At 41.4% G+C, this 25,248-nt stretch overlaps 2 protein-coding genes across 2 annotated transcripts; both read right to left on the bottom strand.

Annotated features, from left to right (window-relative positions):
* Positions 1-533: 533 nt before the first annotated feature.
* Positions 534-10,255, bottom strand: LOC143300063 (uncharacterized). Its single transcript, XM_076613622.1, has 4 exons — positions 10,139-10,255; positions 1,901-2,404; positions 1,327-1,424; positions 534-781 (listed from the first exon to the last, which is right to left on the bottom strand). Exons 1-3 carry the CDS (start codon positions 10,139-10,141, stop codon positions 1,332-1,334), a joined length of 600 nt encoding a protein of 199 aa, XP_076469737.1. The 5' UTR covers positions 10,142-10,255; the 3' UTR covers positions 534-781; positions 1,327-1,331.
* A 2,149-nt stretch (positions 10,256-12,404) lies between these two features.
* On the bottom strand, positions 12,405-24,421 carry LOC143300045 (uncharacterized). Its single transcript, XM_076613602.1, has 5 exons — positions 24,350-24,421; positions 22,706-22,854; positions 21,569-21,661; positions 20,637-20,794; positions 12,405-14,861 (listed from the first exon to the last, which is right to left on the bottom strand). Exons 2-5 carry the CDS (start codon positions 22,800-22,802, stop codon positions 14,796-14,798), a joined length of 414 nt encoding a protein of 137 aa, XP_076469717.1. The 5' UTR covers positions 22,803-22,854; positions 24,350-24,421; the 3' UTR covers positions 12,405-14,795.
* Positions 24,422-25,248: the final 827 nt, after the last annotated feature.

Below are 25,248 nucleotides of genomic sequence, written 5' to 3'. Positions count from 1 at the left end.
GGGGATTTGTGTGTTTGGAGCATATCTAAAATTTCATTGAAAAACATCTATAAATATATGAGATATCGGCATTTAAAGACCCTTCTGGGTCCACATGGACCCACACTGTCTGGCGAAGGTTATCGTGCTTGCTTTTCAGTGAAGACTTTGTGTCTTTCAGATCATAGAAAATGTGATGAAAGGTCATTGTAGGTGGTTTATCTATTTTTTAAAGGGCATAGGGATGTTACGGCAGGAGGATTGATCGACATGGATACTTTGGGCAGAGGAGAGGATGGTAATGGTTGTGGGAAGTGAATCATGTCTGCATGGTCTGTGTGTGTGTGTCTTTTTTTTTTATCAATAAAAGGGTTGTAACCTTCGGTTACCAAACCTGAACTGGTGCTTTGTTGTGGTCAAAGGGCAGCATTTTTTTTTTTTTTTATTACCTTGCTCAACCTACCTTGGATTGCGTGGATTGGATTGGAAGGTGAAAGGTGAATTTCATGACAAATACACACAAGTGGTATGGAACAGATACGCAGGTGCATATGAATGTTTTCATGTTTGTGCTTTACTACTTACTTTCTCTGTGAGATTGCCAGTAAACTTTCTCTGTCTCTTTCACACACTGTATAAACACTAAAATGGCAATGCATGCAGAGGTAGACAGTTAGACCTCGCCTTTTCATTGTGAACAGCTCACTGAGGTACAGAACAACATAGTTTTTTCCATGTAGATGGGGATAGTTCCTGCTGTCTTGTGCGGCAGTCAAATATTCCTCTTTCAATGTTCAAATTTCTGCAACAAAAATTTTGAAAGAAGAATATAACACTTTTAACAGAATAAAAATTTTACATTGGCATGTTATTCCAACGGGGTTTCAATCCAACTAATTAAGATCCTCAGAAAATTCTGTGATATTTAGAATGAAGTCCTCATCTATGTTAAAACAGATTTTTATAACAACATTCTTTCTTTAAATACTTGCATACTTCAAGCAGCAGTGAAACAGGCTTGCTGTGAAGTAAAAAATCACTGCCGACATTAGCCAACAAAATTGGACTCATAGTCATACCCACATAATACCAACAAATTTGGACAAACTAATACAAGAAATGAACTCATGCCAACAAATGTGGATAAACTAAAACAAGAAATGAACGAACCATTCACCAAAACAACATGATCTCTTTGCCAATGATCAGAAAAAGAAAAACTTAATCATTACAAAATCTTGTTACTCCTGCACACCCAGCTTCACAAATATTTTATCAAATAAATAAGGACTTGTGTCCACACACACACACACACACAGCTGAGTCACCAGATGAAAGCAGACCAACCTGCACTAGAAAGCATACTGTGCATGGAAGGCATTGGCTAAGCCAGTCTGTCTGGTGTACTGTGGAGGGAAGGCCCCAGTACGCGCCCCATACCCCAGCTGTTGATGAGACAGAACAGAATTCACAATACTTCGTTATCTTATCTAGGATAAGAGAAACTAATTTGTGGTGTATAACTTTAAAGAATGCTCATGGTTGATGGTCATTCATTCATTATGTTTATATAAAACTATTATTAAAAGATATTAATTCATGATATTAGTTGTTTCGTTTTTCTGTCACCTTGAGGTAAACCATTAATACAATGATCACAGTCATATACATGCAATCACAACTAAGAGTATAGCAATGAAATATTTTGCTTCATTTAAACTTAGACATGTATGATGTATGACCAACAGGCCATTCAAAATGTGCAATTACCACAGTTGTACACTTACAATGATTATAATCACAAGACGATAGAAATATAATGTACTTCAATTAAACAGACATATAATAACAACAGGCCACACAACAGTATATTAGATAAAGCCACACTTTACAGTACACTCACAAACGCACACATGCATACCTTTTGTGACTGGTAGCCATGGGGGAGGTGGTAGCTGCCATGATCACCATAACCCAAGCCATGTGGAGCAGCGTCCAGACCATGACCAGCAATCTGCTTCCCCAGGTTCCCCACCACAGACAGCAGAGCTAGACTCTTGCCCAGACTGGAGGACGCCTGGTGGAAGGCCTTGGCCTTGTGGTGATGGTTGTGCACCACTTGGGCCCCCAGATCCTTCAACTTCTTCAGTAGGTAGTCCGTTTCACTGATTCGCCTGACTCCGGTTCGGAGGAATGTGGTGGGTTTGCGATAACCATAGCCATGGGAAGTGCGGCCATAGCCATGGGAAGTGCGGCCATAACCATGGGAGGTGACTGCACGGCCATAGCTGGTGGCGTGGACTCTGTGTCTGGTGCCATAGGAAGGGTAGGCTGGTCTGTGATGTTGGTAGATAGCAGCTCCTAGCATGGGCAGGTCCAGCACAGAGGTCAGCACAACGCCCAGCACCAACACCTTGATGCTCACCTGGGACACGACAAACATCGCCAGTTCGAGTCACACACCGAATTACTGTTTGACGTTCAACAGTGTGTATCGGTTTAACACAGATATGTATTCAACAACAATCCATTCAACAGTATGCATCAGTTCAACACAGACATGTATACAACAATCCATTCAACAGTACGCATCGGTTCAACACAGACATGTATACAACAATCCTTTCAACAGTATGTATCAGTTAAACACAGACATGTATACAACAATCCATTCAACAGTATGAGTAAAACACAGACATGTATACAACAATCCATTCAACAGTATGTATCAGTTAAACACAGACATGTATACAACAATCCATTCAACAGTATGAGTAAAACACAGACATGTATACAACAATCCATTCAACAGTATGAGTAAAACACAGACATGTATACAACAATCCATTCAACAGTATGTATCAGTTAAACACAGACATGTATACAACAATCCATTCAACAGTGTGTATCAGTTTAACACAGACATGTACACAACAATCCATTTGACAGTATGTATCAGTTAAACTCAGACATGTTTTCAACAACAATCCATTCAACAGTATATCAAGCTGATGTGTCACGTAACACATGCAATAAACCCCTGCATACATTTTGTGACTTGTTAGTGTTGACCATCCAACAGTATATTAAATCAATGTCTCACATTGTGCAAAGGACTAACCTCCTGGAACCAGACTACCTTCTTCAAAAAAGAAAAAGAGCCATTTGACCAACTAGCCAACAGTCCTACTCCAGTTGACCTTGCAACTAACAGAAGACCAGGGAGGTGGAGGGGGGGGACGGGGTGGGGGGGGGGCAATGACAGGACAAACACAATGTCTCCACACATGCGCAATCAATACAAATTGGAAATAAATTGCTCTAATAATAATTATCAACGGGAGACATTTTTCACCTACTGAAAAATTTCACTTTTTAAATACATTCTCATGAGATGCAACAGTAACGAAACTAATAAAAGTCTTGACAGTAAATGAATAAGTAAACAGAGAATGATAGTGGAACTGATGGAGTCATCCCTTTGGGAGTCCCACGTCCAATCAAGGCATACATGACTGCGACAAGGTAACTGCCACACAACAATACCACGACAACTGCAACAACCAAGGGAAATTAACTACTCCACTCATTTTCATTGTTTTATGCAACAATATTGACAAATACAAACAGAATGGGTTGGGTATAGGGATAAGCAACATGTTGTTTGTGTGTGTGTGTGTAAACTGGAAAGAAGAGGGGGGTGTGGTTCAAGGTAAAATTAATGTGAACTGACTAGAAGATACAATCCTGTTAGTGTTACCCCCAAAAACCCTACCCACCTCCCACTCTTTTCTCCCCTAATGCAGACAGCAACAGCAAAAAAGCCAACAAAGTTATATTTTTTGTGTTCCTGATGATAGAATTTGCAAAACAGAATCTTAAAAAAACACACCAACATTACACCATAATTAAATAAGACAGGCAAGTGAGGAAAGGGTAAGAGGAGTATGAGAGGGTGTTTAATTAACTGACAGTTGGTAAGACACTCGGGACAAGGGGGGGTCTTCTTCTGTGTCCGTGGGCTGCAACTCCCACGTTCACTCGTATGTACACCAGTGGGCTTTTACATGTATGACTGTTTTTTTCCCGCCATGTAGGCAGCCATACTCCGCATTCAGGGGTGTGCATTCTGGGTATGTTCTTGTTTTCCATAACCCACCGAACGCTGACATGGATTACAGTATCTTTAACGTGTGCATTTGATCTTCTGCTTGTGTATACACACGAAGGTGGTTCAGGCACTAGCAGGTCTGCACATATGTTGGAAAAATCTCCACCATTTACTCACCAGGCGCCATCACCGAGATTCGAACCTAGGAACCTCAGATTGAAAGTCCAAAGCTTTAACCACTTGGTTATTGCACCCGTTGACAAGTGGGGTCAATCAGACATATTGATGCATAGGATGACAAGATACAAAAAAATAAATGAATAAATAAAAACAAAATTAAAATAAAATTAGAAGAAAGAAAGAAAAAGAAAAACACATCAAAAATAAAAATTTCTTCATTTTTGAAAGTGTCTTCCAGATTTGTGTTCGTGTCATCTTGAAGTGTTTTGCTGTTTTTGAATTTTACTCATATCTTCAGTTCCGTTTGCACCTTTCTTGGGGTGGAAAACATCTCAAGATGGGGCGTGGCTTGCCAATTCCATGACTACACTTGCTGTAAGTTATCACAATAACCTGCAGCAACCGGTACACCCACTATGTTGGTGAATATCTCTGTGAATTCTTTGACACAGTCCTCTATGCACTCTCGATTTTCCCCCTTTGCCTCCTGAAAGACACAGACATTCTGTGCCCAATATATAATTTATACTTCTTTTACTATTTGGTCTTTAGCTGTTCTGGTTGACCAAGGAGGCTAACGGCAAGACTGTCCTACTTTAGCATCCTACTTTCATGAGCTGAATTTAGGATGCTAAAGTGGGACATCACCTATATGTGAGTCTCCGTTAATATTTCCAGGTTTTTGACTCACTTGTGTAAAAAAAAAAAGTGAGTCTATGTTTTAACTCGGTGTTCAGTTGTGTGTGTGTGTGTGTGTGTGTGTGTGTGTGTGTCCGTGGTAAACATTAACATTGCCATTTTCTCTGCAAATACTTTGTCAGTTGACACCAAATTTGGCATAAAAATAGGAAAAATTCAGTTCTTTCCAGTCATCTTGTTTAAAACAATATTGCACCTCTGGGATGGGCACCAAAAAATATAAAAAGAAGCCAAATTATATACAAACTGAATTTGCTTATATATATATATATATATATATATATATATATATATATATATATATATATATATATATATATATATATATATATGTATGTATATATATTTTATTTTTTTTTTTCTCTCTCTAAACTTGGCACTTTTGATCTGATGTTCTGACACAACAACAAGAGCAGTCATTTTTATCATTTTTTGTTCAAAGAGGAACTTCTTTTGCTAAGCATGGAAGTTATAATTTTTATTTTGCATGTATTTGGTGCAGATAGTAAAAAAGGGAAATTAATCTTTAATTAATGCTACGGGGGGTTATTTGCTTTAAACTGATCTTTCTCATTTTAAACATTACATTATGAAATTGTACTCAATACATAAAAAGCTTGTGTGTTTCACTCTCAGTGTATATGGCTTTCACTGTGTGCCCAAGTGGTCTTTTTCGGAAAATACTAAAATCAATATTACAGTGGACTTTATAGATCTATTGGCTGAGCCCTGAAGGTCATGGGCAAAAATCAATTTCATACACATATTTATACATATTCAAAGCGCGTGCTCATATTCCTTGCGAACGAAGGACGCCATTTTGTTCCAGTTCCAGTTGTTGACCTGCCCGTTTAATCCTATATTCAATCTACAATACACAATAACATGTGATGGAAAGTTGGAGAAGGAGACCGTTAAATATTTATTCTGAGAAAGATTTGTGAACGCCTCATCACTTACTGGATTATGCCCCAAACTGCCATAAAAATATCAACAAAAACAGTCGGAATTCACAGTTAAAAATAATAAACCATGAGAGTTAATACCCTTGATGAAATGTAAAAATTTCCAGTCTTGACTTTTCTCAAAATGAAGTCCTTTTCGCTTCATACAACGTTTAGGAAGTACTTGTACTTGGCTCCACATGTTATTAGTTTAACAAAATACTCAATTTTCATATCAACTTTAAAACTAGAATGAACATAAAAGAGAAACTGAATCGACCATGTCCGGTGACGTCTACTACATTCCAGGCGGGTGAAACTCAACTTGTATATCTATCTAGATCCAGAGAAAACGGCTAAATGTTGCAATGTTGTTGCGGCGATAGCCATGTCTCCTTTAACGCGGACTTAAAAAGAAGTTTTAATTGCCCTTAAAAAGATTTTCTGAATGTCCAAGATACACCAGAATAATATGATTTAAACAGCGTTCCAACTGCGAATAACGCAATCGATTTATCGCCCTTTAAAAAAGCATCTTTAAATGTTAAATTTTTGGCTGTTAGTTAAGGAGCCACGATAGTGTAATGGGTAAAATAGTTTCTTCACACCCGAACACGCGGGGTTCGGATTTGCCGTCAGGCCTTTTTTTTTTCTTTTTTCTTTTTTTTTTTTTTACCTGAAGCTTTATACTAACAAATACAGAACACATTTTAACGATTAAATTTTTTTTTAAAGTGTATCACAAGTGAGTCTTGAAGGCCTTGCCTCTCTTGTTTTTCTTCTTCTAATTATCTTGAAGGGACATATCTTCGTGTATATTTCACTCGTTTCGTTTCTTCTTGCTTTGCCTCGTCTTTTCTGTTTCAGGACTCACCCAGTAAAGGAATTTCTGGTGTCTTCTTGCTGTCAGTCTTTCCAAAATATTTTGACATGGAGGTGCTCATGGGTTGTAACCACTTGTATATATACCACTTGTACATATATAAATGCTGATTGTTTTTTGAATAAAAGAGCAGAATTCCAAGCACTAGTAGAACTACATAAACCGGACATTATTGGAATTACTGAGGTGCTACCAAAAAACGGGCGCTTAGGTGTGAGTGAGTGCGAAGTGGGAATCGAAGGATATGATTTATTTCATAATCTGAGCAACACTGATATTGGGCTGAGGCATTTGTTTATACATATCTAGTGGTCTTAGACCAACCCCAAGTGATATTGACCTCTGTGATTTTACAGATTCCTTGTTCGTGGAATGTACACTGGACGATGATGAGAGATTGTTTCTTAGTAAAGAAGCCCCAGCTGCAGTGAAGAAAATAGCAAAAAGATGAATAGTTTGTTTTTGAAAGCAGCAGAGGGAAAAAAAAAATCTCATTTATTGGTCTTAGGAGATTTCAACTTTCCAGAAATAGACTGGGTTAATGAAAAATGTAGGGTAGGGGAAAGCCATCCAGCATACTCTTTCTTCAGGACCACTAGAGATGCATACATGATACAGCACCAGAAAGAACCAACATGTCACAGACAGGGTCAGACTCCTAGCTTGATTGACCTGGTTTTCACAAACAGAGATGACATGGTGTTAGATATCACTACTACGGCAGGGATTTGGGAAAAGTGACCATGCCACCCTAGTCATCGCCTTGTCATGTGCACGTACTGAAGAAAAGAAGTGTCAGCGTCTAAATTTTCACAAGGCAGACTTTGATAGCATAAGACAGAGTTTAGGTTCAGTTGACTGGAACAGCAAGTTATCAGTGTTGACAGTTGACGAAATGTGGTCAGTCATCAAGGGTGAAATTACAGGTGCTACTGACAAATATGTACCAAGATCAGGAGTCAGCAAGAATAGAAAACCATGGAAGAACAGAGGTACCTTGGCTTCAGTCAGGAAAAAGCATAGGCTCTTCAGACGCTGGTTAGAAACAAGAGATGGTCATAGTTATCTGGAATATGTTAGAGCCAGAAATCAAGCATGTAATGTAGTCCCCTCCTTCTGTCAGAAGCTGCGGAGGCCCTAGCAGTTCCAATAACGACACTGTTTCAGAAATCAATGGAAGAAGGAAAGCTCCCACAGGAATGGAAAGAAGCATTTATGACTCCAATTTTTAAGAAGGGAAGTAAGACCTTGGCAAATAACTGCAGACCTGTCAGTCTCACATGCATTCTCTGTAAAGTTCTTGAGACATTGGTAAGGGACCAGCTCGTAGACCATCTCGAGACCAACAACCTGATCAATGTAGAACAACATGGCTTTGTTCAGGGACGCTCATGTGCTATGCAATTGTTGGATGTATTGGATAGCTGGACAAGAACCCTAGATAGAGGTGGCTCCATTGATGCTATCTATATGGATTACCAGAAAGCGTTTGACAGCGTCCCACATCGCAGACTGGTCTCTAAGATCCACGTACACAGCGTCAGGCAGGGTATTACTCTGGATCCAGGACTTTAATTCTGTCTCAAAGGAAGCAGAGGGTGGTTGTGAATGGAACAACATCACAGCATGCAGACGCTACCAGCGGTATCCGACAAGGTAGTGTTCTAGGACCCCTGCTTTTCCTATTGTACATTAATGACCTTCCTAGCAGAGTGAAGAGCAATGTGAAATTGTTTGCCGACGACACAAAGTTGTTCACACAGAGTGACCAAGTAGGTGCTTCACAAGTCCTCCAAGATGACCTAGACAACCTACAGCAGAAAAATGCAGTGTAATGAAGCTAGGAAACTGCAAATCGGAAGCAATTTACTACATGTAAGGGAAAACTAACAGTGGGGAGGAATACAACCTGGCACTTACTGAGAGTGACGTGGTGAAAGACCTGGGAGTGTACATTGACAACAAGCTGGATTTCAAGACACATGTGGCAACAGTCACTGCAAAGGCTAACAAGATGGCTGGTATAATCAGGCGTTCCTTAGACTACCTATCTGAAGACCTGTTTGTTCAATTGTTCCAATCTCTGGTTAGACCCATTTTGGAATATGGACATTCGTTCTGAAATCCGCAGTCAAAAACCTTGTGCAGAGAGGTGGAAGACGTCCAGCGACGGGCAACGAAACTGATTGGTCATTTGAAGAACAAGGCTTATCATGAAAGACTCGCTTTCCTTAAGCTACCTGGTCTAGAACACAGGAGGCAGCCGGGAGATATGATCGATTGCTATAAATACATACACGGAATCTACAAGACCACAAATCCCGAACTATCACCTGCAGTAAGTAGAGACAGAAGAGGTAACAGTTTAATGCTAAATAAATCGCATTGTAGACAAAGTGCGCAGTTCCTTCTTTACTGAGCGAGTCGTTAATAAATGGAACGGTTTGCCAGACAGTGTTGGGACTGCCCCAACCATGTCATCTTTCAAGACTAGGTTAGACGCTCACTGGGCCAACTCTCCAAGTATTTATGATCCAGTATGCTATCATTAGGCCACGCATGCCAGTATACTTTATCTAACTGAACGATGAACAGCTAGGCCTTCACAGGCCTTAAACGTCTGATTCCAGTCCAAGTTCCAGTTCCAAGTAACTTGCGTGGGCAACCAACACTGCGTATTTAAAAGAGGCAGAAAAAGAAAAAAAAAGAATGAAAGTTCCGGTCACATAACTGAAAGCACAGCACTTTCGCTCGCGAAAAAGTTCATCAGAACAGAATCCATGGCTGCAGGGGAGAACACTGGATGGGAGAGCTCTTCGGATCGCGGCTGACGTCCGTCCGCGCCGTTCGATGAGCAGTTGTCAAGTCTCAGTGGACGAGAAAGCACTGCCCCAATGGATGTTGAAAGGGGTGGTACCTTTAACATTCAACATTATAACCTTTAGGTCAAGTTGTTCAGGGCTTGAGTTTTTTTGTTTTGTTTTTTTTCCGAGAAGGTGACCGAGTCTAGTCTTGAGGGACTGTCGGCTACCTAAGTACCGCACGCCGTCATCGTCACGTTGAACTGTAGGTGGTGGAGGGTGTACATCTGGACACAGCTTCGTGTGGACGTTTTATTCGTGTGCGGCATATCACTGTTCTTTCCATGTAAAGAATACAGTTTTCGTATGCAAGCAGTTTGCTTAATTTTGTTGTCGATTTTTTCTTCTTCCTCTTTTATTTATTTATTTTTTTTAAGATACAGTATACATTTTTCACTCACACTGACACACATGCAAAGTACGACATGAAACAAAAAACCCAAAAAAACAGAAAAAAAAACAAAAGGGACACATCACTTACCATTATTACCTTCTGAAAAGGGAAAACAACTAATTATCTCTGTTTACTCAGGCGATAATTCCAACAGCCAAGTAAATTGACTCTGGATGGTTTCCAGCGACGAGTGATGAACAAACTCCACGTTGATAGATTTGTTCCTTCAAGGCAGTGAAGCCCCGCCCCCTCCGCCTATCACAGGCTGACCTGTTTGCGTCATCAGCCAACATTAACACGTCACGCGTGCTTTCCCACTTCCTGTTTTGCAAAGATCCCGCGTCCACACATGGTCTTTGCTTTTTCCACTTGTAGGTATCGTGAGGTCTTTAGGGCACATTTTGTCAGCAGTTCATCATCATTTAATGGTTGAATGACAGAGTGAGAGACAGAGGTGGGGGACTGAGATCCCAATTAAGGGGAAGGTGCACGCAATTGAGTGTGCATGCATGCCCCTGTGTGTGTGATTGATATGTGGAAAGATTGATATATTTACGTGTGATGGAATGGTTATAATATAAAAAATTAAAGTTGTGGAGAAAAGATTAACATATATTTTTACATGTTGAGGAATATATGTGTGTGATGAGGGTTAACATTGTTACGTGTGGAGTTCTAAAAGATAAGTATATTTAAATGTGAAGGAAAGGTTAAAAAGAGAGGCAAGGCCTTCAAGACTCACTTGTGATACACTTAAAAAAAAAAAAAAATCCAAGCTTTTTATGTATTGAGTATAATTTCAAAATGTAATGTTTAAGATGAGAAAGATCAGTTTAAAGCAAATTAAGTCCCCTAGCATTAATTACAGAGTAATTTCCCTTTTTTACTATCTGCACCAAAACGTTTGCAAAATAATTAAAACTTCCATGCTTAGCAAAAGAAGTTCCTGTTTGAACAAAAAATGATAATAATGACTGCTCTTGTTGTTGGGTCAGAATATCAGATCAAAGTGCCAAGTTTAGAGAATACAAAAAATATAAATATAACAGTAAATGCAGTTTGCATATAATTTGGCATCATTTTTTTTTTGTTTTTTGTGCCCATCCCAGAGGTGCAATATTGTTTTAACCAAGATGACTGGAAAGAACTGAATTTTTCCTACTTTTATGCCTAATTTGGTGTCAGCTGACAAAGCGAGTCAAAAAAGGAAAGACTGATAGAGTTATGTGTTGAGAAAAGGTTAATATCATTATGTGTGGAGAAAAGAATATATCTACATGTGAAGGAAAGGTTAACACAGTGATGTGTGGAGGAAAGATTAATAAAGTTATGTGTGGACAGGTAAATTTAGTCATTCCATGGGTGGGGAGGTGAGACTGGGGGAAGGAGGAAGAAGAGAAACTGCAGCCCTCTGGGCAAGGCAGAAGCTGTGTGGGTGTGGGCGTGTTGACAGAGTGGTTTGTTAAATCTTGACATCAGTTTGAGACTCCCATCCATCATCCACACTGCAGCAAAACAAGCGATGTTGGAGTGATGGCCTAGAGGTAACACGTCTGCCTAGGAAGCGAGAGAATCTGAGCACGCTGGTTTGAATCACGGCTCAGCCACCGATATTTTCTCCCCCTCAGGCCTTGAGTGGTGGTCTGGACGCTAGTCATTCGGATGAGACGATATACCGAAGTCCCGTGTGCAGCATGCACTTAGTGCATGTAAAAGAACCCACGGCAACAAAAGGGTTGTTCCTGGTAAAATTCTGTAGAAAAATCCACTTCAACAGGAGAAATAAAACTGCACGCAGAAAATACAAAAAAATGGGTGGTGCTGTAGTGTAGCGACGCGCTGTCCCTGGGGAAAGCAGCTTGAATTTCACATATAGAAATCTGTTGTGACAAAAAGAGAAATACAATACAATACAATACAACATTCCAGCACTCATGCTCATAGGGCATTAATTGTGGGGAACCAATGATATTTCGTTTTTATTTAATCTTACTCTATCATCAGTCACATGAACGTCTGCTCCCTTCTTGTCAACTCTTTCCTGGCTTTGACAAACATCTCTTCATTTTTTTTTTTTCTTTTTTCTTCTTTTTTTACTTAGGCCACACGTTTTTCCCCTTTCAGACAGTAATAGTATCTGATATAACCCCAGAGAATGAAGACATGAGAATTGCAATAGAGATGGGAGATCATAATTCAAATGTTCACTTGCACTGACTGCATATGATGGTAAAAAATAGGGAGCAAACAAATGGAACTGGAAAGTAAATGTATGTTTGTTTGCAGAGATCTTTTTTGGGTGGGCTTTGATTTGGTTAAGTATATAGGTACAGGACAAAAACAAACACTCTGGTTACAATTTATCACCTTTACTTTCTTTACAACCTATCACATATTTAACAGCCAACTGAGAGAAAGGGAGAGACAGACAGACAGAAACAAAGAAAGACATTTAGACAGACAGAAAAAAAACTTTCATTTTTAATTACAGAAGAAGCATACGTATGAATGGTTTGTGTCTACCCATTACTCAACGAAACCAAACTACCAAAGGTAGCAGCATTCTGCCATGAACATAAGTAACTCCAAATGTGAATAATCTTACCTTGACACCAGTAACTATGATGTCGCTAAATTCCATTGTTCAAAAAAGAACATCACATGGACTTAAGACTTGATTATCATAATTACCATAAACATGTTAATAATCCAAAGGCAAAAGAATGAAGAGAGAAAAAAAAAAAAGCAAAGTCTATCGATAATCAATATGTGATATGGAGAGATCTAAATACAAACAGAAGACAATGTTCTGTAGTTCAGCATGTTGAAGAAGAGGATATTCATTATACAGATCAAAGCAATTGTTTTCAAACTATTCAATATCATATAGATCAAAGCAATTGTTTTAATTTTTTTTTGGTTTTGAAAATGAGTATCAAAGAAACACATTTGGGATAATTAGCTGCTGAACAACAGCACTTTAACGGGCATGTAAATATAAACTGAAAATCAAAAGATTAAAATAAACCCTCAAAATTATTGAAGACTATGCTGTAATGCTGTATGAGAAAAAAAAAAAGATGCACTTAACAGTTTAAGAAATCAAACTCAATTTAAAAACATGATCAGTTTTTCCTTGATGTTTTACTTATAAAACTCAGATAAAAAAAACAAACAAACAAAAAAACTACAACAACTGCTTATGCCATTGCAAAGAAGCGTAATGTGACAGAAAATGAAAAATACTAATCACTATAAATGGACTTGGAAAAAAAAAGATGAATGATGAAAAGCAGAATTTGGAAAAGTGAAAAGATGAATCAATGGAGTTAAAACGTTTTTAAAAAAAATTGATGAAGTAATTTTACAGTCCACATCAAGATGCACAACTGAAGGCAGAAGAGTGCCAAAACTTCTTTTTTTTTTAGATCAAATTTTGAGAAAACACACTCTTTCAATATAAAATGTATGAAGAAATCAATAATGGACAGTGGGGGAAAAATGAGATAAGCAAATAAGCTTGAATTCCAATCTCTTTTTGACATAACTGTTAGCACACAGGCTGTTTACTGCTGATAATTCTGCAAGATAAATTCATGTGTATGTCATATAACAAAATGTATGATTTTTTTTTTTTTTTTTTTTTTTTAATGGGGGTCGAGGGGTATATTACATTAACAGTACTTTTACAGCACATACATGATGTCAAGACCTCAGCACAATATAGTGCATGCACATACATATATATACCTATACCCATATAATTATAAACAAATCACTGTTCATGATATTGTTACATTTTAAGTCAAAAATAAAAAAACATAAAGATCTTCCCCCCCCCTCCCCCCCCACTCCCCCCCAAAAAAGAAGAAAAACGCTTTCCCATTCTCTAGAATTTATGTCAAGTTACATACATTCATTAGAAAACAATGAGACTGGTCAAGGGTGTTCATGTTGCAATGAATGAAACAGTATTCCACAAACACTGAAACAGTCACCAATGTGAATGAAGCTTGCAGTGACCTGAGCTAACCTCCTGCACAGTCTGTTCGAATCATCATTTCCATATACCAACCCCCTCAAAAAGCCAAAGAAAAAGAAGAAAGAGAAAAAAGAAAGAAAAAGTAATAAAACAACAACAAATAACTACGTCCCAAAGGATATGTATACCCCCCACGCCCCCTACCCCCAATTTTTGTGGGCCACAATTCTCGTGTTCACTAGTACCTACAGATGGGCCTTTATGTGTATGGCCATTTTACCCCAGCATCTGGGCAGCCATACTCTGTTTTCAGGGGTGTGTATATTTGCGTTTTCACAACCCAACAAACGCTGACACAGATTAGAGGATCTTTAACTGATGTGCTTATTTGATGTTCTGCATGTGCATATACATGAATGAGGTTCAGACACCAGCAGGTCTGCACACATACTGACCTGAGAGATCAGAATAACATTCCACTTAAAAGAAAAAGAGAATGTAATGAACGTATCCACTACAAAAAATGGAAAAAAAAACACCCAAAAACAGGGTTTTACATGCCATAATGATATACATGTTCTCAGTAAAAAAAAAAAAAAAAAAAAAAATCTGCATAAATATATAAATATACATTTTTCCTCACAAGACCACCCATTCACACATCTGCGCACTTGGCAGATAACTCTGTGATGACCACTCATGTCCTTGAAGAATGATGTAAGTCTGGATGTTGAGGGATGATTGTGTTGAGAGTGATAAATGTTATCCTCCTAATTTCACACCGTCAGCAAACGACCGCAGCAGGTTGAGAAGAGCTTCTCGCTGTACCTGTAAACAATTGATGGACATTTATACAGGGTGCTTTTCCAGAAATACTGCTCAAAGCACATTACATTTCATTCCACCCCCCACCTTCCTTCATAAGTGGAGTGATGGCCTAGAGGTAACGCGTCCGCCTAGGTAGCGAGAGAAAATCTGAGCGCGCTGGTTCAAATCACGGCTCAGCCGTCAATATTTTCTCCACCTCCACGAGACCTTGAGTGGTGGTCTGGACACTAGTCATTCGGATGAGACGATAAACCGAGGCCCCGTGTGTGAAGCATTTACTTTGCGCACGTAAAAGAACCCACGTCAACAAAAGGGTTGTTCCTGGCAAAATTCTGTAGAAAGATCCACTTCGATAGGAAAAACAAATAAAACTGCACGCATGAAAAAATACAAAAAAAATGGGTGGCGCTGTAGTGTAGCGACGCGCTGTCCCTGGGGAGAGCAGCCTGAATTTCACACAGAGAAATCTGTTGTGATAAAAAGAAATACAAATACAAATACAACCACACCCCCACACGTTCCCCCTTACACACTGAGAGACGTGTCGGTGTACACATGCGCATCTGAACATTAGAAACCACCCACCCATAACAACCCACAACAACAAAATTCAGTTGTTTTCTTTTTTTTTCATGAAACAGCTATTTCTTCTTCTTCTGCGTTCGTGGGCTGCAACTCCCACATCCATTCATATGTACACGAGTGGGCTTTTACATGTATGACTGTTTTTACCCCACCATATAGGCAGCCATACTCCGCTTTCAGGGGTGTGCATGCTGGGTATGTTATTGTTTCCATAACCCACCAAACGCTGACATGGATTACAGGATCTTTAATGTGCGTATTTGATCTTCTGCTTGCGTATACACATGAAGGGGGTTCAGGCACTAGCAGGTCTGCACATATGCTGACCTGGGAGATCGGAAAAATCTCCACCCTTTACCCACCAGGCGCCATTTACCGTGATTCGAACCCGGGACCCTCAGACTGAAAGTCCGGTGCTTTAACCACTCAGCTGCTGCGCCCGTCAAACAGCTATTTAATAACTGAGGTGCCTTGGTAGAACTGGTTAGGCTTTGGACTGTTGGTCCAGTGTTCACCAGTGACGAGTGCTCTGATTTTCCTGACTCCACCCAGGTGTGAATGGGTCCCTGACTGGTTGAGGAAGGTTAATACGGTGGAAGGAGATGACTGGATCCTGCCCTCCTACACGGAGTTCTAGACACAGTGGGTTTGAACTCACTGTCCCTGATGGCCAAAAAAGAACAATGGGTCCTTTCACCCTTTTTAAAAAAACTTAGTGAATTGTGATAACAACAACCATAATAACAATGATATTAATCATGCAGGTCAATGCTCACACCTCCCAGGCTGTGGTGTTTACAACAAAAACATTTACATCCATGAACATACACAGATCAAGCACACCACAAACAAACAATGAACATGCATATGCACACACAAACTTGCAAACAAACACACCTACACACACAGCTGCAGGACCAGCAGAAGCCAAAGAAACACAAGGGTTAAAAGCATGGAAGCAAAGAAAGGAAGGAGAAACAGCACTGATCTTGAGATTTTTTGTTTCTTCGGGGAACCTTCCGCACTCCCAAATCAGCAGCTGAGTGTAAAGATCTAGAATGAGTATGGATTGAAAATAAGTCACAAAGGTATGTGGGTGCTGTATGATTTATGACATAAAAACACATGGTAGCTAGTTTGGAATCTGTCCTGTGAGAGATGGGCAGCCAGTGAATCAATTAACGCCCATTTCCTTCCAAAGCATGAGAATATTGCAATGTCTCTCAACCCTCACCCAGACTCAAAACACACATGTCAAGTGTGGTAATAAAATGTTTCACATATTTCAAGAGTAATTATGTTTCCCAGCGATACTCAATCCATAATGTGGGTGTTATTTGTGATTCTGAATGTAATAATAAACCAAACAGTACTTGTTCATATATACAGATCAAGTTGAGACTTTCACTACACAAGCACAAAACATAAAAAAAAGAAAAAGAAATGAATATCCCCGGACTACAGTACCTGTGTATGATCAGAAATCAGACCCATCACAGAGCAAGAAAGAACCATCTGTGCTACTGTGTGGGACAACTAAACCCACTGACAGACAAAAGGAAGTTGAAGCTCTCTCCGCATGTCCGTTGGGCAACGGACACCTGAGTGTGTCAGGAGACTGACCGGTGGGTGGTCAGCTTCAGTGCTGAGCAATGGACACTTGACTGTGTCAGGAAAGTGACCGGTGGGTGGTCAGCTTAGTGCTGAGCAATGGACACCTAACTGTGTCAGGAAAGTGACTGGTGGGTGGTCAGCTTCAGTGCTGAGCAACAGACACCTGACTGTGTCAGGAAAGTGACCGGTGGGTGGTCAGCTTCAGTGCTGAGCAACAGACACCTGACTGTGTCAGGAAAGTGACCGGTGGGTGGTCAGCTTCAGTGCTGAGCAACGGACACCTGACTGTGTCAGGAGAGTGACTGGTGGGTGGTCAGCTTCAGTGCTGAGCAATGGACACCTGACTGTGTCAGGAAAGTGACCAGTGGGTGGTCAGCTTCAGTGCTGAGCAACGGACACCTGACTGTGTCAGGAGAGCGACTGGTGAGTGATCAGCTTCAGTGCTGAGCAACAGACACCTGACTGTGTCAGGAGAGTGACCGGTGGGTGGTCAGCTTCAGTGCTGAGCAATGGACACCTGACTGTGTCAGGAGAGTGACCGGTGGGTGGTCAGCTTCAGTGCTGAGCAATGGACACCTGACTGTGTCAGGAGAGTGACCGGTGGGTGGTCAGCTTCAGTGCTGAGCAACGGACACCTGACTGTGTCAGGAGAGTGACCGGTGGGTGATCAGCTTCAGTGCTGAGCAATGGACACCTGACTGTGTCAGGAAAGTGACTGGTGGGTGGTCAGCTTCAGTGCTGAGCGATCACACTTCCCTTCTTCCTTTCCACTTTAACTCATTCTACTCCAGGTACCAGTTGACTTGTACCATGATTACTTCCCCTGTGGACCTGGTACTAGTATTCTCAAACCAATACACAATTCTAATTTTGTTTATGCTTGCTTGGTATGATTCCCATTCTAAACTGAGCTATTTACAGATTCCGGAACCATGAAAACAAAGCTTTGTTTGACCTGTCAAATCAACAATTTTCCATTGATTTTTGCTGTTTTGTTGAACAGCCCTACTTTTTACTGCAGTGGTCTCATGTGGTGCTGGTCCAAGGGAGTTGTAGCAGGCATGTAGCTGTGGTCTAGAATGAGTCAACACCTCCACCCCCACCCTGGTTTTTCAACAATAATTTATGTCTGCTGACTTGTTGCACTACCGGTAGTCAACTGTCTCTTTGATTGGGGAGGGTGAGCAGAACTAACAGGGGGGCAAGTACTTTTTTTTTTTTTTTTAAACTCAGCTTGTCCGAGGACAAGTAAAAATTATCTGGCAATTTCTAGCATTACATCAGGACTGTCTTGACTCAGGCTCTGAACATGAGCTCAGAAAGTACAAAGGGACGTCAGAGACACAGACAATACAGGAAGTGCTAAGGGACACCACAGAGACAGCTCAGGAAGTGCTAAGGGACACCAGAGACAGAGACAGCTCAGGAAGTGCTAAGGGACACCAGAGACAGAGACAGCTCAGGAAGTGCTAAGGGACACCAGAGACCAGAGACAGAGACAGCTCATGAAGTGCTAGGGGACACCAGAGACACACAACATGAGCTCAGGAAGTGCTCAGGGACACCTGAGACAAAAACTGAGCATAAGCTCAGGCAGTGCTAAGGGACACCAGAGACACACAGCATGAGCTCAGGAAGTGCTAAGGTACACCAGAGACACATAGCATGAGCTCAGGAAGTGCTAAGGTACACCAGAGTAAGAGACAGCTCAGGAAGTGCTAGGGGACACCAGAGACAGCTCAGGAAGTGCTAGGGGACACCAAAGACAACTCAAGAAGTGCTAAGGGACACCAGAGACAGCTCAGGAAGTGCTACAGGACACCAGAGACAGCTCAGGAAGTGCTAAGGGACACCAGAGACAGCTCAGGAAGTGCTAGGGGACACCAGAGACACACAACATGAGCTCAGGAAGTGCTCAGGGACACCTGAGACAAAAACTGAGCATAAGCTCAGGAAGTGCTAAGGGACACCAGAGACACATAGCATGAGCTCAGGAAGTGCTAAGGTACAGCAGAGACTGAGACAGCTCAGGAAGCGCTAGGGGACACCAGAGACAGCTCAGGAAGTGCTCAGGGACACCTGAGACAAAAACTGAGCATGAGCTCAGGAAGTGCTAAGGTACACCAGAGACACATAGCATGAGCTCAGGAAGTGCTAAGGTACAGCAGAGACTGAGACAGCTCAGGAAGCGCTAGGGGACACCAGAGACAGCTCAGGAAGTGCTAGGGGACACCAGAGACAGCTCAGGAAGTGCTAGGGGACACCAGAGACAGCTCAGGAAGTGCTAGGGGACACCAGAAACAGATCAGGAAGTGCTAAGGTACAGCAGAGACTGAGACAGCTCAGGAAGTGCTTGGGGACACCAAAGACAGAGACAGCTCAGGAAGTGCTAGGGGACACCAGAGACAGCTCAGGAAGTGCTAGGGGACACCAGAAACAGAGACAGCTCAGGAAGTGCTAGGGGACACCAGAGACACATAGCATGAGCTCAGGAAGTGCTAGGGGACACCAGAAACAGAGACAGCTCAGGAAGTGCTAAGGGACACCAGAGACACATAGCATGAGCTCAGGAAGTGCTAAGGTACAGCAGAGACTGAGACAGCTCAGGAAGCGCTAGGGGACACCAGAGACAGCTCAGGAAGTGCTCAGGGACACCTGAGACAAAAACTGAGCATGAGCTCAGGAAGTGCTAAGGTACACCAGAGACACATAGCATGAGCTCAGGAAGTGCTAAGGTACAGCAGAGACTGAGACAGCTCAGGAAGCGCTAGGGGACACCAGAGACAGCTCAGGAAGTGCTAGGGGACACCAGAGACAGCTCAGGAAGTGCTAGGGGACACCAGAGACAGCTCAGGAAGTGCTAGGGGACACCAGAAACAGATCAGGAAGTGCTAAGGTACAGCAGAGACTGAGACAGCTCAGGAAGTGCTTGGGGACACCAAAGACAGAGACAGCTCAGGAAGTGCTAGGGGACACCAGAGACAGCTCAGGAAGTGCTAGGGGACACCAGAAACAGAGACAGCTCAGGAAGTGCTAGGGGACACCAGAGACAGAGACAGCTCAGGAAGTGTTAGGGGACACCAGAGACAGCTCAGGAAGTGCTAGGGGACACCAGAGACAACTCAAGAAGTGCTAAGGGACACCAGAGACAGCTCAGGAAGTGCTACAGGACACCAGAGACAGCTCAGGAAGTGCTAAGGGACACCAGAGACAGCTCAGGAAGTGCTAGGGGACACCAGAGACAGAGACAGCTCAGGAAGTGCTAAGGGACACCAGAGACAGCTCAGGAAGTGCTAGGGGACACCAGAGACAGAGACAGCTCAGGAAGTGCTAGGGGACACCAGAGACAGAGACAGCTCAGGAAGTGCTAGGGGACACCAGAGACAGAGACAGCTCAGGAAGTGCTAGGGGACACCAGAGACAGAGACAGCTCAGGAAGTGCTAGGGGACACCAGAGACAGCTCAGGAAGTGCTAGGGGACACCAGAGACAGAGACAGCTCAGGAAGTGCTAAGGGACACCAGAGACACAGCAGACAGTGGTAACACAGGCATCCACATGTGAAGGTCATCATGACCTGAGCTCCGATGAAGTGAGTCAGGGCCTCTATGGACGTGCTGCCCACCAACTCCTGGACCTTGTGCACAATCTTCTCCTTCTCCTCGTCCGTCAGGTTCCGGATGACGGCCACCAGGGAGTCATAGTCACTGCTGTAACGGTAACCCAGCATGGACCCTGGGACACGTCAACAATAAATCACACAACTCTCCTTCTGTGGCAGGTAATGTACCATGTACTGTGCAGTACAACACACACACACACACACACACACACTCACACACACAGAGTCATTCACACAGTTCAAATATATGCAAGAAAGGAATCACAAATATGCACTGAAAATAAAGGCAGAAGACTGCCAAATGAAATCCAAATGCAGACATAATCAACAAGTTCTTGAAACCATGGTCTTGCCCCAAACATCTAATTCCATATTTATAAACAGTTGACATGATTCATTTACATTTCCAACATGTAGTCACCAGTCAGCTGATAAAACAGATTTTTAGATAGTAAAGAAGGTATTCTGTTGCAGAAACTGAGATGAATTGTACAGGTTATAGATGATAATATAGTTTTCATGAAAGGGAATGGATGAAATCGTCTACACAATCAGAGCAATGACCTAAGGGAAGCAACTGCTCTCATGCAATGCTGACCATGATAGTCAAGAGTGATATCCCTTCCCCTATCCTTCCATTGTGGCTGAATAGGAAAAACAAAACAAAACAAACAACAACAAAAACTCAACCAAATCGAAACAACAACAATGTTACAACACAACCTGGTCTTCTTTCTTTGTTTGTCACATTAAGGCTCTGTTCCTGAACATATCAAGTATTTCATGGGGTGAAAGACTCAGATTGTTGTAAAGTGCTGAGAAGTCTGACAGCACTCTACAAACATAATGTAATGTAATGCTTATTAATAAACAGTTTCAAACACTACCTGCCAGTCCCCCAACCATGGCACCGACAGGCCCCCCCACAATGCCACCTATGGCAGTTCCACCTGCTGCCCAGGCCACCTGTTTGAAAATTCCTGAAGGACAACAGAAATACAAGGTATGATTACAGCACACAGTATTCTTAATAATGATAATAATTATAATAATAAAATCAACAACAACAACAAGAATAGCAATAACTATCATGATTATAACAAAAATAATAATAATAACAAAGAGAAGAAGAATCTAATTCTAACTGTACAGCACCTTTCCATGTAAAACAAGTTAATTTGCACTGTACAATTTTTTTTTTTTAAGTGTAAGCATTCATGTAACATGCACTAAAATGAAAATATATAAGCATAACCCTATGCAGACATCCAAGCAAGCACTCAAACACCAATTTACGTTTATATACACGCAAAACATAGCATGCAACACAACACTCATTGCACATACCACACAACACAATACCTGAATGATGCACATTTCTAATCATGAAACTGGACATCAATATCAACACTAAAAACCACATCAAAACAGTTAACAACAAAAACACCAAAACAGCACAACACAATGCACACTGTCATAATAGTAATACTGACAGTGTTAAAGTACAATTTCATGATGTGAATTCAACAGCAGTCAGAGTGAAATTTACAAAATCAACAGCACGGCAAAACCAAAGTGTAGTCTTAAAATGAACTGCACTGTGAAAATCTTGAAAGTGTAATCATTACCATATCAACACATAATATATTGTAATATCAACAGAAATGTCAAAGTGTAATCTTGAATATATCAACAGTGCTATGAAATTATTATCTATCACTCAGCAACACTATAAAAATCATATCTTAAACTACCGATGGCACGGACAAAGTATCATTTTAAGTTTAATATATAGATAAAAACAGAGTTTTGGTTTGGAGTCACACACAGTAACACTGAATGCAAAAAACAGAAACATTTACAACTAAACTTAATCATATCCCAATTCTAACATACAAAGCACATACACACAGAGAGGCACACACACACACACACACATACACACAAACACACACACAGAGGAACACACACACACACACACGCACACACAGCGACACAGGGAGAGAAAGAGATATTTCAGGCACCTCTGGCAGTGTTTTTTAGTTCCTGGTCGGTGTCCAGAATGTCCATCAGGTGCCTGTAGTAGGGGATGAAGGCCATGCCCATCACACCTGCCGCCATTCTGAGGGATCCGCTCTCCACACCCTGTCCGGCTGTCTGTCAACGTCCCGCACTATGGAAACCAGACACAGGGAAAGTTGCCAGACACATGTCATTCACAAGCAATATTAGGCACAGGTTAAGAGGTCCCATAGCACACATGTCATTCACAAGCAATATTAGGTACAGGTTAAAAGGTGTCATTCACAAGCAATATTAGGCACAGTTTAAAGGTCCTATAGCACACCTATCACCAAGAAGCAATATTAGGCACAGGTTAAAAGGTCCAGTAGCACACATGTCATTAACAAACAATATTAGGCACAGTTTAAAGGTCCTATAGCACACATGTCATTCACAAGCAATATTAGGTACAGGTTAAAAGGTGTCATTCACAAGCAATATTAGGCACAGTTTAAAGGTCCTATAGCACACCTATCACCAAGAAGCAATATTAGGCACAGGTTAAAAGGTCCAGTAGCACACATGTCATTCACAAACAATATTAGGCACAGGTTAAAAGGTACAATAGCACACATGTCATTCACAAGCAATATCAGGCACAGGTTAAGAGGTCCCATAGCACACATATCATCAACAAGCAATAATAGGCACAGGTTAAGAGGTGGCATAGCCTTTTACAGCTAGCACAGCAGTGGTTTCTTTTCCACTGTGTGCAGGGCTGTGCACTGGAAGGCATGTCCCAATTCTCCCTATCTGCCTTCCTCAACCAAACTCGATCAGTCACCCATTCACGCCCGGGTGGAGTGAGGAAAATCAGAGTAAAGTGCCCTTTCCCAAGGACACAGCACACAGCTGAAACAGGGCCTTGAACCCTGATCACTACTGAACACTGGATCAGATATCCAATACCTGGTTTTGCCATGGCACCACCTTCAAGCAATCTACAGATCTATAAACAAACAAACAAGAAAACCTTGCATACTGCAAAGGAATCAGTGTACTCTGAAAACACCATCTTCACCTTGACAATCACCTGAACTGCTGAGCCAAGGAAACATGAACTGTTAGTTCCTGGTCAGTTCGCCCAGTCAGCTGGAGATATTATGCACTGTTCTTAACTACCACAACATTCACAGAATACACAGAAAATACAAACTCTCTCCCTGTGTGTGTGTGTGTGTGTGTGTGTGTGTGTGTGTGTGTGTGTGTGTGTGTGTGTGTGTGTTTATAGCAAGTGTGTGTGTGTGAGTGTGTGTGTGTGTGTGTGTGTGTGTGTGTGTGTGTGTGTGTGTGTGTTTGTGTGAGCGCGCCTGCGCGCATACACTCCAACACAAACAGGATTATTGCTGCCTAATAAAAGAACTTATGTCATGCGTTATGCTGAATGTTATGTCAAGAGGAATGAGAAATTTCAATATCAGTCCTGAATGAATCACCCACGGAACAAATTTCATCATGGTTAAAACCCGAATGTGTATACATTACAACTATCAGATCACACATTATACATGGCGTTTCTGGGTTCTGACGGTGCGTATTCACAACGCTGATAATGTTACTGACGAACAACATGTCAGTTAAAATCTTTCATACAACTTACTTACCTTTCAACTGGTACACAACAAACAGCACATTCCACGCCTATACGTATACTTCCGGTGAGACCGAAACTTACCAGGACTTTCAGACAGCTTGTATCAACCAATCACAGCTCACGTAACAAAACACGACTTGGCTTTAGTTTCGGTTTCAGCTTCGGGAAGAGTTATCGACACTGATCGCAAATGGTAACAGTAAGCTTCTGGATTCTTCAGCATCACCACCCAGCTTTTCTGGAAACCTTTCGACACACAAAATTAATTGAACCAGCCTTGAACTATGGAGCGTAAATATGGGCACTCATGACAAATAATCAAATGGAAAAGGTACATACATTTGCCATGAACACTCGTCAAACACTATTATGTATGGCGAAACCGGCATGTACCCAATGCATATCAGATCAATTGTAAAATGCATAAAATATTGGCTCAAACTAACAAGATTGCCAACATCACGATTGTGTCAACAAGCATACGAGATGCTGCAGTCTGCAAGGGGAGACTCGGAAGGGCAAACAAATCAGTCAAGAAAACACTAACGGAACATGGATTCGGTATTGTTTGGATAAGCCAAGGAGTAGGGCACGAGAGCGGCTTTGTATCGGAATTTAAAGACAGACTTACAGCATGTTACAAACAAAACTGGCACGGAAGAGAAATAGAGAGCAATGACGGATTGGTATAAATGGTTCTATTCATTTAAATCAATATTTCAAACAGAGAAATTATTAAGACCGTAACAAATAAATGGCATAAAATCTGCTTTGCTAAGCTCAGATCATTGAGAGCACTTGGACTCAGTGAATGCCAACAGAAGATGGTTCGATTCAGACGCAGCAAAAACTCAGCCCTTGCCCAATGTGTCAGGTGGCGAAAGCCCAGACTGAGATGAAAATCATTTC

Source organism: Babylonia areolata, chromosome 2 (assembly GCF_041734735.1).
Source record: "Babylonia areolata isolate BAREFJ2019XMU chromosome 2, ASM4173473v1, whole genome shotgun sequence".
NCBI classification, from domain to species: Eukaryota; Metazoa; Mollusca; class Gastropoda; order Neogastropoda; family Buccinidae; genus Babylonia; species Babylonia areolata.
This window is presented reverse-complemented; position numbering and strand designations above follow the sequence as displayed.